This window comes from Caretta caretta, chromosome 9 (genome assembly GCF_965140235.1).
Source record: "Caretta caretta isolate rCarCar2 chromosome 9, rCarCar1.hap1, whole genome shotgun sequence".
Classification (NCBI taxonomy): domain Eukaryota; kingdom Metazoa; phylum Chordata; order Testudines; family Cheloniidae; genus Caretta; species Caretta caretta.
In genome coordinates this window covers 79,186,685-79,203,992 of record NC_134214.1, presented here as the reverse complement: position 1 = coordinate 79,203,992, position 17,308 = coordinate 79,186,685, and the positions used below count along the sequence as shown (strand labels likewise).

General features: G+C 40.3%; 2 protein-coding genes across 4 annotated transcripts in view; one reads left to right on the top strand and one right to left on the bottom strand.

Annotated features, from left to right (window-relative positions):
- OPHN1 (oligophrenin 1) overlaps positions 1-2,541 on the bottom strand; it is a 124,055-nt gene extending 121,514 nt beyond the window's left edge. Inside the window, exons 1-3 of one of the 3 annotated variants that reach the window (XM_048863528.2) lie at positions 2,411-2,541; positions 1,807-1,904; positions 1,548-1,705 (exon numbers count right to left, since the gene is read on the bottom strand). In XM_048863528.2, coding sequence (XP_048719485.1) covers positions 1,548-1,701 — 154 coding nt within the window. In that variant the 5' untranslated portion in view covers positions 1,702-1,705; positions 1,807-1,904; positions 2,411-2,541. Of the gene's footprint in view, positions 1-1,547; positions 1,706-1,806; positions 2,388-2,410 lie in introns of those variants that run through there. The other 2 variants (XM_048863527.2, XM_048863531.2) reach the window with 2 other exon arrangements.
- Positions 2,542-5,584: 3,043 nt separating this feature from the next.
- YIPF6 (Yip1 domain family member 6) lies at positions 5,585-16,681 on the top strand. The gene is made up of 7 exons (XM_048865038.2): positions 5,585-5,740; positions 6,879-7,007; positions 7,699-7,777; positions 8,193-8,235; positions 11,119-11,244; positions 11,362-11,519; positions 12,209-16,681. The coding sequence occupies exons 1-7, from the start codon at positions 5,585-5,587 to the stop codon at positions 12,325-12,327; spliced, it is 810 nt and encodes a 269-aa protein (XP_048720995.1). The 3' UTR covers positions 12,328-16,681.
- The last annotated feature ends 627 nt before the right edge of the window (positions 16,682-17,308 follow it).

Here is a 17,308-nt window from a genome sequence, read left to right as displayed (position 1 = left end):
TTGATGGTTTCCCAGTCCCTTTGAGCCAACAGAGCGGCACAAAGGGGCTGAATCGCAGAACAATATCTAGCCCCTCCACCTCTCTCCTTCTCATCCTTACAGCAGGCCATCGAGCTGCTTGAATAAATATCCATTTATTGACACTGTATGAACTAACTGAAGCTTTTCATTTTCCAAATAAGAAAACCAATGGCCTAGTAGCTACTGAGTTGGTTGACCTCAGCTTTAGCAGGCAAAACCAAAGAGAGAAAAGGAAAAGTGATAGATACAAGAACTTCCTGCAGTACAATCACCACAATGGATAACCCCACCCCCAATCGTTTTATAGCCAAGGACTGAAACCCTTTTATCTTAGGTACTTATCTGGCCCTCACACCGTAGCATCTGAACACTTAATAAACTTTGATGTATACATCCTCACAATACCCCAGGTCAGGTAGAGAAGTACTATTATTCCTGTGTTATACAGAGGTACTGAGAGGCTGAGGGTGGGATTCACAAAGGCATTTAAGCACCTACCTCCCACTGAAGTCATTGAAGATGATTTAAATAGACTCCCTCTGCTCTAGACTTATTCCATCGAGGAACATTTCAACGTGGGGGAAATGCTGCCTTCATTGGTATTATTTTAACTATTGTTCATGTTCTTCTCCCTTTGATTCAGAGTGCTAATCTCCTCTGAAGGGATTCTGGCCTCTATAACTATCAATGGAGGTGAAGTACAATATGTGCATTGATCTTTGTTCTAGTCTCAGGTCCTACACTACAGAAATCAGAATGGAAGGTTGCATTTAACCTTACTGTATTTGAACTGTTCTTCATTACATGGGGTAATAATTATACTGGAAAATGTTGGTACCTCCTGTTAGGAAAACAAACAAACACACTTCATCATGTTGTGTCTGTACTTACATTGTATCACACTTATCTGCATTATACCATAAATAAGTAAGCTGATAAAACTGTGACTCATCAACAAAAATTATTGTCTGTTCCAGTGAAGCACACTAACTTGTCACTGGGGTATACTATGCACTTATATTGACAATATACACATAACATACCCCAGTGCACTCACCCTACAACATCTGTTCAAAGGGCCATCAATAAAAACAATAACATTCAGAAAAAACTCCATGAAGAGAAAAGAGCTCTGCTCACTAACTACAGAAAGTGTCATTTTAAATAGAGAATTTTCTACTGAGAGATATGTAAAATATCTCGCATATTGCAGAGACAAGGTGGGTGAAATAATATCTTTTATTGTAAGAGAGGCAATATTTGGAGCTTCCTTACATACTGCAGTCAGAAAATTGTCCAAATGCACAACAGGAAATTATGGTTATTGTCTATTTGTTGCATCTATTATTAAAAAGACAAGAGTTTGGTTATGCACAGATATATTTAAGTATCCTTACATAGTAGCACATGGTGAGTGTATAATATGGTAATAATGCACAGATATTATTAGCATTGTTGGAAAGCTATGGATGATGTATGTACTGCACAGGTATAAATGAATGTTTAAACAAAGCCATGTTACTTACTTTTTATAGCACTGATAAGTGCATTCCCATCTTTAATCACATCCTTTATGAATTTGTTGGTTCTCTCCAGCTCCTGCTCATAACATTTCAGCCTGTCTCGAAAATCCGGACTGTCCAGGTAGCAGTCGCTGAATTCTAACGCAGGATGCCCCATGTTCCTTGGAGAAAAAATTAAAATCAAAATGAAAAAAAGAATTCACCAATTTAAAAAAAATATCAAAATTACTGAAAGCAAATAATCTCTTAGTGCCCAACTCACTCCTAAAACGGCAGAGATCCTTGTCGTTGTCTCCTGAGGATACCAGCTTTGACTTGTATATCACAGAAGGAAGGGGCAGGCTGCTTGGTTGCTCTCTACTGAAAACATAAAACAAACGTGTACGACCTTTGAAGCATTCTAGGTATGACTTGGTACTGGATCCCATTCACTATTGTCCTCTTCTTACTCCTCAGCAAGCCTACGGTGTCCTTTCCATTCCTTACTGAAAATCCACCCAAACAGCAGCACTAGGGGGTCCCTGCTCTCTCACTCCCCTTCTCTGATCTGCAAACGTTAGCTCGACTCAGACTTCTCCCCATCCACAAACACATCTGGCTGCTCTGAATGAACACAGGGGCTGGGGCGGCTGGGTGGCGTCCGGCCAGCTCCGCTCCAGCTCCGCTTTGTGCGAGGATTTCCTTCCTTGTATTCCTCAAGCACTCACAGCCTCCAGAGGCTGGCACCTCCCCTTTCCTCCTGCGCTCTTAAAGAAACAGCAGGGAGAGCTGGTTGTTCCCCCAAGGAAAAGGGACCTCTAGGTCTGTGGCAGTAGTAGTTTCCGCCCCGATCCGCCCGAAGATCAACACAGAACCCTGAGCATTACATTTAAAACAGACTTCCACGGGGACACTGTCCTATTTCAGCTCCTTGAGCCCCTTCTGTTTCTTGCTCACACGTTAGCAGCAGCTCCCCTTTCCCCACATCTCCCTGCAGTCTATTCAGAGAGGATTGTCCGGGGAGCTGCTCATGAGCGCCACAAGCAACCGTACTGCTCTCAGACGGGGTATTCCCCAGGGAATGCCTTGGTGCTGCTGGAGGAAATCTCTTCTGCTTGACGAGCTAGCATCTCTTGTGGACTCTTCCTCGCTCTAGCTGCCTGCACGTGGCTGAGCCCTCAAGGGTTAACACGTTGTTGTTAATGTAGCCTCACACTCTGCAGGCAGCATCCAGGGAGGCAAGAGGGAGGAGACACAATAGAGGCAAGGCAGCTGCTGCGGAAACTGAACCACAATAAATCCCGCAGGAGCACCACTCCCTCCTCCGGGTGGCGCATGCACGGCTGCCTGGGAGGTGTAGTTTTTCTTTCCGCAGGATCTGTATTGTGTATGTGAGTGAGTGAAGAGGTTCCAAGCGCCACCCAGTAGCTCCAAGGGGCTGTTCTTCCAGAGAATCCGGCACTGAAGGGACGAAGTAGCATGGACTGAGCAAAAACTCAGATTGAGTGATCAGTGTTGTCTACTGTGATTTACCTTGGCCCCTAGTAATGTACCCTAAAGTGGGGCTGTGTGACTGCTAAACCACACCTGGGACCCTCACAAAAAGACTATTTTGTGGAGATTTATGCATATGCTATGCATAAATTTATGCATGTGCTAAGCATAAACTTTATGTTCTGTGAGTGATCTCAATGAAGTTAGGCACAATGCATAAAATTAAGCATGTGAGATAAATCTTTGCAGGATTGGAGCCACAAACTCTATTTTCAGTCACAACTTTTTCTTTTATTATTGGCTTGAGCATTTAAGTTTAAAAAAGCATGTCCCTTTAAATCAGCAAACTAGCAGGGCTAAAACCTTTATCCTAAATTCCTGTAATCTGTACACTTTTATTAGCAACTGTAGATAGGAGTGTTGGTTTTGCTCATATAATCTGCAAGTCATTTTATACTGATTTTCTGTTTAGAAAAATTAACAATTTAATCCTCATTGTTTCATTCAAATGTCTTGTTTAGAACAAGATAAAACATGAGAACTTTTATTTTATACTGATAAAATCTCCATACTATGTCTACTGTGCACACTTCTTCATGAGGACCAAGAGGGATACAATATGTTTCCAATTTATACAAATATGTGATTATGTGTCCTCTTCTTCATTCCTCTTTTTTGTTTTCTGTTAATGCAGAACACGTTTATCCCCTTAAAAAGTCAAGGAAACTTATTAATTGGTAAAACTAAATCTTCCTTCTTTTCCACCAACATGCTCTGAACAGATCAGAATAATAAAATCATATTAGAGTCTGAATGTACTTAAATACTATTAAAGCTGCTTAATAAAATCTCACTTATTCTTTCATGTTGATCTGCACAGTTCTTTAATATTTTGCAGGTTATATTAACAAGAGAAGATGATCTACAAGCACATTGGCCCTAGAGACTTATCTTAAGGTCAAAATGTTGATGTTTTCATCTTCTTTTTGTCAATGTAGCCTGGAACTTCAAACAAACACTCTTTAGAGTAATATGGAAGAATGTTTGTTTACATATTAAACAATAAGGTTCCTCTTCTAACTGTTGTGCTATTACTAAAATAGGAAGGAAACTGGTTAATAACATCTCATTTAAAAACTGTGACTGAATTTATTGCTGCTGACACTGAGGGACTGATAGCATGGATTTTAGCCAAGGACAACACACATGGACTTCTTTTACATTCTGCTGATGCAAATTCAGTCCTGACCTGCCACCTTCCTATTCCAGTCATAGGCCCCCACATGCAGCTCTTCCAAGGCAGCTATCCAGACATACAGATTTCCTGATGTTCTTGTGCCAATCTTACACTTCACAGAGACTATTAATCAAGACAAATTCTGTTTTAGTAATATGCATGAATTGGGACTAGACAAATGACACATCTTCACTTGTAGCCTACTAGCCAAAATTTGAGCACAAATCTCTCAACCCACTCTTTGAGCATGATGATTTGATTATAGAGGATAAAGCAACGTGGAAACTTATTTTTATTGACAGGGTTTGTCCATTTATTTACATATTTTTAAACATCCAAACAACTTTAAAATCTCTGTAATATTTTTGATTGGTCTGAGCCCAAATCCTAGGGAACAGGTGTCCACATCACAAACAACCACCACCATAACTGGTATTAATTGATCCGACTGAGGGCTGACACAGAACAGAGGTCAAGGTCAAAGGATCGTGGAACCTGAATGTCTCTTATCCCTAGAGATGGAGGCCTTCCAGATCAGCTTTCAAGAAAGAGCCGCCATTAGGGAATTCTCTATAACCTATATAAAGACTTAGGAAGCCAGGGACACTTATGAGGGTCGGAGAAAATCACTTATGTGGGTGGGATGCTGCGGTGACGGGCACTCGAAATAGCTGGGTGGATAATACAAGGCATGAATCTTTCCACTATGTCCTTCTCAACCCCAGCTCTTGCTGATGTGTGGGTCATTTCATCCTGACACACCTCATCCAGCACAGAGTATGGCATTGCTGTTGCGTGCCAAGCTGCCTGTCCCGATTCCAAGGCACCCCCACTTTCTCTGCTCTCCCCTGCGGGACACTCGGACCCCAGATAGATTGCAGTCCCCCCAGTGCTGTATCCGAAGTGGGAAGAGTGTGCACAGGGAGGAGTGAGCTGCCTTCCCCTCTCGGGCAGGCAGGCAGGACATCCAGCTGGCTTGTGACCTGCAAAGGGCCCCACAGAGGTAGGGCCCTGAGAATCGCAGATTAGAGTGGGGGACCCAAGGGTACCTTGCATTGCATGTGCCTATAGACAGCTTCCCTGCAGACCCTACATGCGGGGATCGTGCCCCTGAATGTGTGTGTGTGTGTGTGTTTGTTTGTGTGTGTGTGTGGCGGGGGGGGGTTAATGCCAGAAACTGAGAACTCTCCTTTGTCACGGTGCGTGTGGCCCTTTAAGAGCTGAGGCTCTGCGCTCTGTCCCCTTCCCCCACTTGAGTCGGCTGCGTCTGTCCTTTTAAGTCTGGGCTGTGCCGCCAGCCGCCCTTCAGGCGGCTGGGTCCGGCGTTGCCATGGATACTCGGGCGAGTGACGCAATCTCTACGCGCGCTGCGCGGACCGATGACGTAGTGGATCCGTCTCCACGTCGCATCAACAGCAGCCGGGGTAGCGGGGCCAAGATGGCGGAGGCAGAGGAGAGTAGGTCTGGGGGAGCTGCGAAACCGCTGGTAAGAAAGGAGTCGGGGCGTGGCCCGACCCCTCCCGGCGGTGGGAGGTATGGGGGAGACCCAGCACCGCCACGCCTGGGTGGAGGGGCCAGAGCTGAGAAGGGGGGTGCCCGGACTCCTGGGTTCTGTTCCTGGCTGGGGCGTGGGGTTCAGCTCAGTGGTTGAGCTGAGGGGGAGGGTCTAGAGGTTGTGGATGGCTCATGGATTCCTGGGGTTTGTCCTGGGATTGGGGGAAAGAGGAGTCCAGTGGTTCGAATGGGGCAGGTGTGTTTCCCATTTCTGCCACTGACTTTCTGAGAGACCTTGGGAAAGCCACTCTGTTTTTCCGTGCCTCAGTTTCTTCACCTGTAACTTGGAGACAGTTGCACTAACTCATGGGCGTAGAGGGGATGAGGGGGAAGGCTTAAATAATTACCACTCTTCTCCCCCCCCCCCACCCCCATGATAGATGCTAGAGTCAAGCACAGCAATAGTGTTATTTTAGAAACTTTCCTCGGGCACTTTGCAGATCCCTTTATAGGCTCTCCTGAACAGGCTTCCCTTCAGAGCAGACCAGGCTACTCCTTATTTGCTTGCATCATTCAACAATAGGTGTAAAAATCCTGTTACTGCTGTTGGTGGTGGAGAAATGTATTATTCACCACATACACTTTCATTTGGTGCTTCATCTCTGTAGTATATGTTAGGGATATGGATATGTGTATATTGTTCACTTCACAGTGGTCCCTGCTTTCCTGCTGTGATAAATGCATTGCTGTCAATATTATAAAATTATATAGCACCATCAATGTACACAGCTCTTTACAGGACATAGACAAATCTTGTAGCCTGACCCAGAGAGCTTACAGTGTAAATAAGGACAAACACAAGTCATAAGGTAACGGGAGGGAGTACTTGGGATTTATTGATAGGAGAAGAAAATAACCTTTGATTGTAATTATGGTCCCTCCTGCTCACACATTGTGGCTTGCCTCTTAGTTGTGAATTGTTTGAAATAGGGAGGCTGCTACTAGAATACTTATTTAAATATTCTTTTTGTAAAGTAGATTGCTCATTACTCTCTTTATACTCTGCACAAAAATTCCTAGGCAAACATCAGCTATTTTCCGTATTAAAAAAACGTTAAAAAACTGATTAGTTTGCAGGTCTCTCAGATGTGTCAATATCAGAAGACATTCCAGTGGAAGGGGAGATCACAGTTCCTGTTGGATCTCACTCCCCTGATGAAGACTACTCCACATTGGATGAACCTGTTAAAGATACTATTGTGAGTTTTGTATCCCTTACTGCAGTGGTTTTCAACTTGTGGGCTGTGGACCCTTGGGGGTCCGCAGCCTATGTCTAAAATTTCCAAAGGGGTCTGCACCTCCATTTGAAATTTTTTGGGGTCTGCAAATGAAAGAAGGTTGAAAACAACTGCTTTACTGTGTCTGTGATAACACGTGAAGTTTTTCTGATCTCTTGGGCGAAATACCACAAGAAATGTTGGTTTTCTTGCTTTGTAATTGGTTGTAAATTTTAAAATTCAAAATTTTACAAAACAAACTCTTTTGGGCAAGGAATCTGAATTACAAACATAAAAATCCTCAAATTTGTTCTCTGTGACCCACTGAAAATTTCTGTAGTTGCCAGGGCATCAAGCGGGGATGAGGAATTAGCCAGATAATGAAATCTCCTCTTGGAGCAGCAAACAAATAACATTATTAGCTGGATGTTATGAAAAGAGGAATCTAGCTAATTTCATGCACTGGGACTATTATCCAGTTATTGGTTGCTGTGAATCTAATTTTTATACCATTATAAGGCATGCTATAGAAAGCATTTGACCCAAATATCTCTTGATTTAATATCAGTGCTGTGTTATGATTTATAGCTTGCAAAAGTATTTCCCCCTTCATTTTGTTAACACTTTAATACCTGTGAAATGGTGTACTAGAGATGTCATTTGTGTGTTTCAGATGCGAGATCTAAAGGCAGTTGGAAAGAAATTTGTGCATGTCATGTATCCCAAAAAGAGCAGCGCGCTCCTTAGAGACTGTACGTATCAGATTTTTTAAATCTTGGGAAGACCAACATTACAAGACAAATATTCCTAAAAGTCACTGCATCGGTTGGACAAAGTCTTTGCTTTAATGAAATGTCTGGAAAATAGAATAGCCATATGTTATTTCTCTGCAAGATACAGAATAACAAAAGCAAATGAGACAGTTGTGTGAAGAGGCAGAACAACACTAACATCTCTTTAAAGTGAACTGTTTATCAGAATGAATCCAGACGTTCTTAATTTGAATGCATCTTTATATACAGTATATGACACCACATGTTAGCTATGACAATTTTGGGATTGGGAACTGGAAAAGGGGTACACTGGGCTGCTTTAATCCTCTTTTTTGCTAGAGAGATACTGTTCTGAACATCAGTATCTGATGTCATTCTGTTTCTTTCTCTACAGGGGATCTTTGGGGTCCTTTGGTGCTGTGTGTGTCACTTGCACTGTAAGTACCTGTTATCTTTCTATGTGTGAATGGTGGAGGGAATTTCTGACATGTCATGGTCAGGTTACTCTAGTGCTTAGGCTGGTGTGCTACAGATATTAATGGTGAAACTTATATGAGCAATTGACTCTCTAAAACCCTAAACTTATTAAGGGCCTCTCTTTTTATTTGGGATTTTAGGGTAAATGTAGGTAATAAATTATTCCTGTCTAGCCCTGCTGTCTTGGGGATAAATTATATTGAAAACTACAGAGGTCCTGGTAATTCTTGATTTTAGTGTGTACAGCAAGTATTCTTTGGGCTAAATGTTCCGCATTTTATATGCGTTATCCAGAAAGAGAAATGCAAGCTTTGTTCCTCATCCACACCGAGACACTCATGTGATATGAAAACTCTGGGTTTATTATTTTTTTTTTGTTACCCATTTGTCATTTCAAAATACAACTGAGGGCAGTTCCAAAGCAAACTTACGCTACTGAAAGTCTGCTCAATTGTTTTTATTTTGCTGCATAATTGTAAAGCATGAAAGCCTTAATCTCTTCTTTTGACTTTTAAAATGCTGTTAGCATGGTTGAATCAGGAGGCACTATCCCATGGGGCAAGCTTATATATTAGAAGAAGTTTCTATTTGCACCTTGCACAACATGGTTGAGTTATAGATCCCTAAGGCAGTCAGTTTTAAATCTGTATGGGTATATAAAAAGACAAACAAGAGCAAGGCTTTGATTCTCCTGGTTAAAATAACACCATCCTTAACTTTTGCAGCAATGAGTGATGATCCATAAGGTATAACTGTTGGATACTATTCTAAAAAAAACCTAGTTACTATATCACTTTTCCTTTTATATATACAGCTGCAGTACTAAGTCATCCATGAGTTGTACTAATGGTCTGGAAGCTATAGCTATCGACACTTCCCCTTTTCACCTGACCAATGTTGTGTGTTGGAAAAAACAAACAAACCCACCATGAGGATAATTTACTTTTTATCTATGGTAAAATAAATGTGCATGTACATAAAAATTGTATATAGTTGACTGTCTTCCTCCATTCATTTAACTTGTCATCTTGGCTGTAATTTTTTCAGGGTATGGACCATGTATGAGCTAGGCATACAACACAATGTGACCCCAATCTGGATTAGGCCTTCTGGGTCCTACTGCAGAATACATGTTTAATGTAGCAATACTGTAAGAATACATCACTTAGCATTTCATATCTGCAAAGTATTGTGAACACTAATTATTTTCCTCATTCCAATGAGGTAGGAATTAATTTACCCCCAAAAGTAAGTTACTTTAAATGATCTGAAGGCATCTGGAACTAAAAAGTGTGTATCAGATACTGTCTTCAGTATATTCCCTATCAGATTCGAACTGTGTTGAAAGAGCACAATCTACTTGACATCTAGTAATATTGAAAGTAGTTTTGACATTGCTATTTATATTGCAGTGGCACCTAGAAGCCTCAACCAGATTAGGGCCCCCTTGTGATAGGCACTGTACAAACATAGTAAAAGGCACTGTCCAGAACGATACTCTGCAAATTTTTCAGAAATCCATGGTTCAGTCCCTGGTGACAGCCAAAATGGTGGCGGTTACCTGTCTTCCATCTCTGACCTCTCCTTTTTATCTTTAGATCCAGGTTCAATTCCTTGCTTTGCTTGTGTGACCTTGGGCATGTCACTTAGTCTCTGTGTCTCATTTCTCCACCTTAAGATAGTTAATAGTATTTCACTACTTTGCAGGAATGTTGTGAGGATAAATACATTAAAGATTGTAAGGTGCTTGGCTACTAAAGTAATAGGGGTAAAGTAATAGTAATCTAAATATATGTACTTCAGATTCTCATTTACACTAAGGCATCCTTATGCTGCCAGAACAGTGTAATAAAACCTTTGTGATCCTCATTCCAATTACTCTAGTTACACCTGCTCCTGAGTCTCCCTGGCCAATTTGTTGGGTTTTTTTTAAGTTGCAGTTTCCTATTTTTTTAAAAAAAGTGGTAATGCAAAAGATCTACATCAACAAAACAGAAATTGATTAGACATAAAGTACTGTCAACTGCACAAAGTAAAGAACCTGTGGAGCAAATTAACTAATTTTTCTCATCTTTCAGTTGTTGTAATCTTGGGTATTACACGTAACAGTTGTAGGTAAAATCTTTTAGAGAAATGATTTTTTTTTTTAAATGGCATACCTTTCAATTCGGTCACGTTTGTTTCATCTGTCCAAGCCTCACTTTTAGTCCCTCGTATTGTGGTTCAGTGGATAGAACTCAGGATTCCAAATCAGGAGACTTGAGTTCTGTTGCTTGTAACTCTACTAACTCATTGTTTCTCCTTGGGTAAATCACTTGTAAAATGGGAATAAAACCCACCTTTGGAAAGTGCTTGTTGATCTATGGGACAAAGTCCATTACTACCACATTCATACCTTCTTCTGTGCTGCCCTTCTGACTTTCCTTAGCTTTGTACATCAGTTCTGTCTCATTCAAAACCTTTCTTAATCTATCTGTTGGTAATCTCTCAAAGTAAGCAGTGCATCCAAATCTGTTTTAAAAATAAACAAATCCTCCATACCACTTTAAGATATGACCTTCCTTTGACCATCCACTGTTGTATGGCCTCCATCATTGTATTACTGAAGTATCTTTGTTTGTCTAACTTGCACTATAAACTCCATGGGGCAGGAGTTGTCGTCTTCTCTTTTGTACAGAACTGATCATGCTATAAACATGATAAATAATAAACAAAGAGAAATTTGACTCCAACCTACCTGAGAGTCATCATCTCTTAGGCTTAATATAGCTGTTAGAAATAAAACATGAAATAAAGTTACTGCCCTGTGATCATCTAGTATTTTGCTCTGTTCTCTGCCTCAGGATGCTTCAGGGAGGGTCAGCAGACAGTAAAGAAGATGGAGGTCCCCAGTTTGCTGAGGTCTTTGTTATCATCTGGTTTGGAGCAGTTGTCATTACACTAAACTCAAAACTGCTTGGAGGAACCATGTGAGTATCCATATGAACAATAGCAATGAAAATGCTCTAGTGTGTGGAGTAACATTTTTGTTACTTAGACACAACTTCCTTGTCTGTCTTCCTCCATCTCCCTTTGCCCCCTTCTAGATCTTTTTTTCAGAGCCTTTGTGTCCTGGGTTACTGTGTCCTGCCTCTGACAGTGGCTATGCTCGTGTGCAGGCTGGTACTACTAGCAAGCTCGGGGACTGTCAGCTTCATTGTGCGACTTGTTGTAGTGATGGCTATGTTTGGCTGGTCAACCCTAGGTAAGGAAGTTTTGGCAACAGAACTGTATCATGGATGCAAAGGAATTAAGAGTTTAGTCCTTTTTCTGTTAAGAAAGGTGGGCCTGCCAGGCAGTCTGCTGGTGGCATGGGTCAAGAAGAGATCATGGTTTGGGTTCTCTAAGTTGGTGAGGTTTTGTGGAAGCAGCACTCTCAGCCCTTGAGGTGAAAGGGAGTCTGCCCTTCCCCATGTCCCAGCTGATGCTCATGGTCAAAGCCATGTTGATGGACTCACATTTGCTCTGCAGTTAGCATTTCTTGCCTGGAGGAAGGGTTGCTATAATATGTTGCTTTTGAAGAGAAGAAGAACAGTATATTACACCAACATAGGAGTATTAGACCAGGAAATAAAGTCCCCATGTTAAATACCACTGGAAAACACTTATTTAATGTAAACATTTTTGCAGTATTTGTGCCAGTCTTATTTTGAAAATATGTTGCCTGGCATGTAACATCCTCTAAATGTTTCCTTTCCAACTGATAAAGGAAGACATACAAGTGGTGAGGGGGAGAAATGTCTTCAGCACAAAATGTAGGAGTCTTCTCTTTTTCCCTTCACCTTTAAATGTACAGGAGATCCTAATTTAGCAGCATTTATTGGTTTCTGATTCAGTTTGAAAATCTTTTAGCTTTGTGCACATTTCAAGTGTGTTCTCTCTCTTTGTCACCAGCATCCACAGCCTTTCTGGCAGACAGCCAGCCTCCAAATCGCAAGGCTCTTGTTGTTTACCCCATCTTCCTCTTCTACTTTGTTATCAGCTGGATGATTCTCACCTTTACACATCAGTGATGAGGGATCAACAGAGACTGCACAGAGAACTGGAAGTTTTCATAAATACTGCTGTTAATTTGTGGGCTTTATCTCCAATGCATAGATCTTGCATACTGTAAAAAAGCAGGCTATGGGATAAAGCCAGAGAGCTGAAGAATTCATCATTTCTAAGATTGAGATATACAAGGAGCCAGTTGTTTGAAAGATACTGAAATCCAGCTACTGAATTTTATTTAATCCTGCTGTTTAGTATAAATAAAAAATGCCCAGTCTGAGAAGAGAGGAATGCAGACAAAGGAAGGCAGTTTCCATGAGAATGGAGAGGATAAAATCCTATCTTGGAACTTCAAGAAGATTGATAACTGAAGACTAGGTAATAACTGTCTGGCTTAGCAGAATTCCCATTCATGCTTGGAGTTCTCTTTAAAATTGCATATTGCCCTATGAATAATAGAACACATTTGCTGACCCATGGGAAGAAGGGTATCTAAATCCTGGCTCTTTCCTAGATGTGCAAAGAGGTGAAATCTATACAAAGTGCATCCCGGGCAATAATTTTTCCTTTTCAGATCAAATTTCAGGTCTCAGCAAAAATACGCATGTTTGCTCCATTCGTTTCATTGTCAGAGCATGTCTGAAGGGAGCTGTTTCTGTTCACACTGATGCAAACTGCTCTTGTGCACTTATGCACTTCAGTCATTTCATGTGTGTCATTTTAGACAAACTAAATGTCTCAAATACTAGTGTGACACTAACTGATCCATACAATTTCACAAGGAGATGGTGTTTGCACTGGACACTTACGAATTCCCCTTTGGGTAACACAAAATCAGAATGTCAAAGTCCAGAGGAAGGCTTCAGATTCTTTACTTTGAAGGTGATGGCACTGATTGCTCAGCTATCACTCTACAACTTTTGAACAGAGAATTGGGCAGGTGGAGAGCAGTGTACCATCGCTGCAATGCATTCCTACTGAGTGAACTGAATTTTTGGTACTTGAGACGTTTGCCGATTAGCATACAAAACAAGGACTCAAACCTGTTGTTATATTTAGGATGGAGGAATGAATTAAATGGTCCATAAGTGAAGGTGTTGGCTGCTCTGAACTAGTATGGGGATCTGGTGCTTAATTGCTTAGAGTAACTTATTGGTTGTTTAGAGGGATGGCATTTCCACGTAAATGTTAGTATTTTGTGCATATGGCTCCTGCTTTTGGTAGGGGGAAATATGAAACTTCTGTATATTTAGACTGAATATTTATAAAAGGGGATGGAATCTTCCTTCAAATATGTGCTACGTGTACATGCCTGTTCCACACCTGCAGAAGCTGATACAGATACACAAAGATAACATTTGGCATAGGTACTGTTTGAGAGTCACACAGAGGTTATTTGTGTTGCATAGTAAGCAACACATGAGGAGAGCTGCAAAACATCAAAACTTGGGGTGGAGGTAGGGGGGGAAAAGTTGCTGTTCAAATATATAGTTAATTCTAAAGATGAACATAATGTCATGCTTTCTTATGTAGTAGTAGATGCAAAATAGTCCTGAAATTGACTAGTCAGATCCTATTTGATGTAAATATACTTAGTTTTATTTTTAAATATAAAGTGCAGATCTCTTTCTAAACACTCGTATACACACATGTTTAGGATCCCAAATCACTGACTGTAGATTGTAAGAAATTGATTCATGTTTGGCGGGCACAAAGGTTGTGGAGAAAACTGATTTAGTTACTCCCTGCGAAGACCTGGGGCTCCTGCTTCTTCCTGTCTGCAATAGTTGACATCAGTGAGTTTGCGGAGCAGACAGCTTCATTTACTGCCTTTCTTATGCTATATTCATTTGCTGCTGAGGGAGCTGTAAGTATTCAGATTAAAGGATGCATTTCAAATATGCAATGGTGCATTTTTAAGTTCATACTCAAATTGTTACTGATATGGGATGTGAAATGGCTTTGTATATTTGTTTTTAAAGCTGTGCAGTTCACCTTTTCAGTCCAGTTAAATCAAGTGCACTTTATAAGATGTTAAAAACAAATATCTTAGGCAAGTGAAAAAGATAGCAAATCTGTTAGATCATTAAAATTAGACTCTTTCGGTCCAGTTACTCATTTCTCTACTCAAATGAGTACTCTCATCAAGATCAATGGCATTGTTCATAAGAGGAAGAATTACATAATTAAAACCTAGTTGTGCACACTTTCCAGAAAGTCAGTCTTTTCTGAATTTTTTTTTCCAGTGTCTCTTATGATTTAAACTGTTAGATATGAATTTCTTTAAAATAAATAACGTAATTTATCAATATCTCCTTGAGAGGGGACAGTGGTCAGGAAAGAGGAGTTTTTAATTTAAACTACAAATGTTGTGAGAAGCATGATTTAAAATCCTCCATGCTTTATTTTGTTTACTTCTGAGCTTCAAGGTGGCTTGCTCTATGAGAATTAATATATTGCTCTTAGGTTATGACTGGAGGAGGAGGGTTATTTTTGTTGATTTAATCATTTAAAAGTAGCCATTGTAGGGTTTTTCGTTAACGTGAAAAGGGGTAGGGGAAAACGTTCTGGTTATACAGTGAAGGTGTAACTTTTGGCTGGTAGCAGTAATTCCTTTAGTGTGGAAACTGCTCCCTTTCAAAGCAGTAAAGTCTATAAATTCAGATACACCTGCTTAGAAAGCATAACTCCTTAAAGTCTATAGCCATGTACAACAGGATGCAGGTGAGGAACTGTATATATTCTGAAATTTCATGCTTCCAGTTGAATAAACCAACATTTTTTTTTTAAAACCATCACTGCTTCTAGTTGCTACAGTTCATTGTTTCAGTAAATCCACCCAACTGCACTAAAATTCCCCTGATGATACCAGTGTATTTCAAGTATGCAAAAAAAAAAAAAAAATTAAAACCCTTTAAAAACAATTCTCTGTACAGCATTATCTTCTGTTCTGAAGAAGCTTGTCTGCATATCTGTCTTGGTCTATTGAAGGAGGAAGGGAAATGTTTGTATTTTGGAAAGTCTAACCCTTTTTGTAAACAAAGCCTTATCTTATGAAAAAATATGCTGAGAAGGCAAGCAGCCCTGAATATGGGCATCAAGTTGTATGGATCCATAGTTGCTCCTTTCTGTTGATTTTTATTTCAATTCATAAAAGCTAGAAGCTAAAATTAGTCTAATTTTCTATGATTCTTGTGAACAGGAACTTGACTGATTATAGATCAAAGATATTACTATAGCCTGAGGACTTTCCATTTTAAGAGTTTGATTGTGATGTCCGAAATGTATGTGTTCTGGAGTGACTTATCCAAGACGCACACATTACTCATGTTTGCTGTAGTTAAAATACACCTAAAATAGTTATGGGTAACCTGAAGTTTCTACTGATAAAATGTTTCCGTACTAATATGTGGACAGCTAAAGCACTCAGCTACAGATGTTCATCTGTCAGATGGAGAGACAAGATTTGCACTCTTCATGTATTGTTCACAAAATGTTATGATTGAAATTTTATGTTTGTGCAGCAATTCTTCTCTTTGTGAGGTTTGGGGACACACTTAAAGGGATACCAGCAACTGAAAAAAATCACACTTCTGTCTGAAGCTTTTTCTGTTATTAACAGCAGGTACAAATATGACTGTAGCTGAATAAAATTTGACAGCATTTTGTGTACAGTTAGCTTACCGCTGTTTAAATTGATTGTTTCCACAGCATTTAGGTGGAGGTCAAGGATTTTAAAATAGGAAAATGTAACTCTAAAATCACAAATGTGGGCAGGTTTAACACCTGCCCCTACTTCTAATTTATCTTTAGAAACTAATTCCAGTTGACTATGTTCCTTCAAAATTGCAGCATTGTATGAGTAGTCCGTGGTAACATATATTGAGTGGTTCTAAATCTACTTTCAACATGCTTATCTGATTGTAAATCATATAGCCATTGTATCTGGCTTATATCTTTGTATTCCTCCAAAAGAATGTGTACAGTTAATCCATATAAGCACAATATTTATTTGTTTATGGTTTGAGGATGCATATGGTCATTTGCTGTCTTACTTACCAAGGGGAACAGTGTCTCTTTTTCCATTTTAACGCTGGTGATGGGGAGAGGGGAAGGTCAGGGTGTGGGGAGTAGAGTAGACTTTTTGCCTTAATGAAATGTATAATTTTTCTGTAGTGAAAGCAGATGCTCTTCTGATGCATAAACCGGTATTCTTTCCCACTCAAACTTTGGCAGTGTCACTTGTACGTTTTGAAAACCCCTTTGAATCTGAATTGAGTTCAGTCTTCTTCCCTTATACCTACTGGACCTGTGAAAAAGAGAACATGTAAATTATTTGTTAAATTTTAAAGTAATATATTAAAATACTGAAAAGGACACTGTGTGTGGTTTGAAAGTAGTGTATGTGCTGTACTGCTGACTGCACTCTAGGATCTATGTTAGCTGGCAGTTCTCTATAATATTTTTTTAAATACCAACTTGGACAGTCTTTATGGTAAGCATTATGCAACCTGAGCTATCAGGACCTAGGAGGGAACACAGCAGCTACCTATCGGGCCGAGAGCATTCTTGTGACAGGCTCTAAAGGAAATCCTATCCAGCCTTTGTCCAAAGGAACATGAGTTTTATGTGGTCTTCAGGGAAGATGGTCTGAATTAAGGAAGGATGGGGAAAGAAGCACTTCTTCTTTCTCCATTGGCTTGGGTTTTGTGCTTGTAAAATGCTCCCATGGGTATAAGTAACTGGTGAATTCTGACATGGTAGTATTTTGCACCCCGTTTTCACATGTGTACACACCAAGGTGCAAAGCAGGGGAGAAAAAGTCCTAGCAGGACTTATCCTATTCACTGTACTAAAAACCTCCTATATTAGGGGAGGAACACAGCTCCCATTAGGGCACTCTGTTAACACTTCTGTGGGTTGGTTTAATAATTGTACTCCCATCTGATCCATACTGGTTCTGCTCCTGCTTAATCTGTGCCCCTCTCACACCTGTCCACTCAC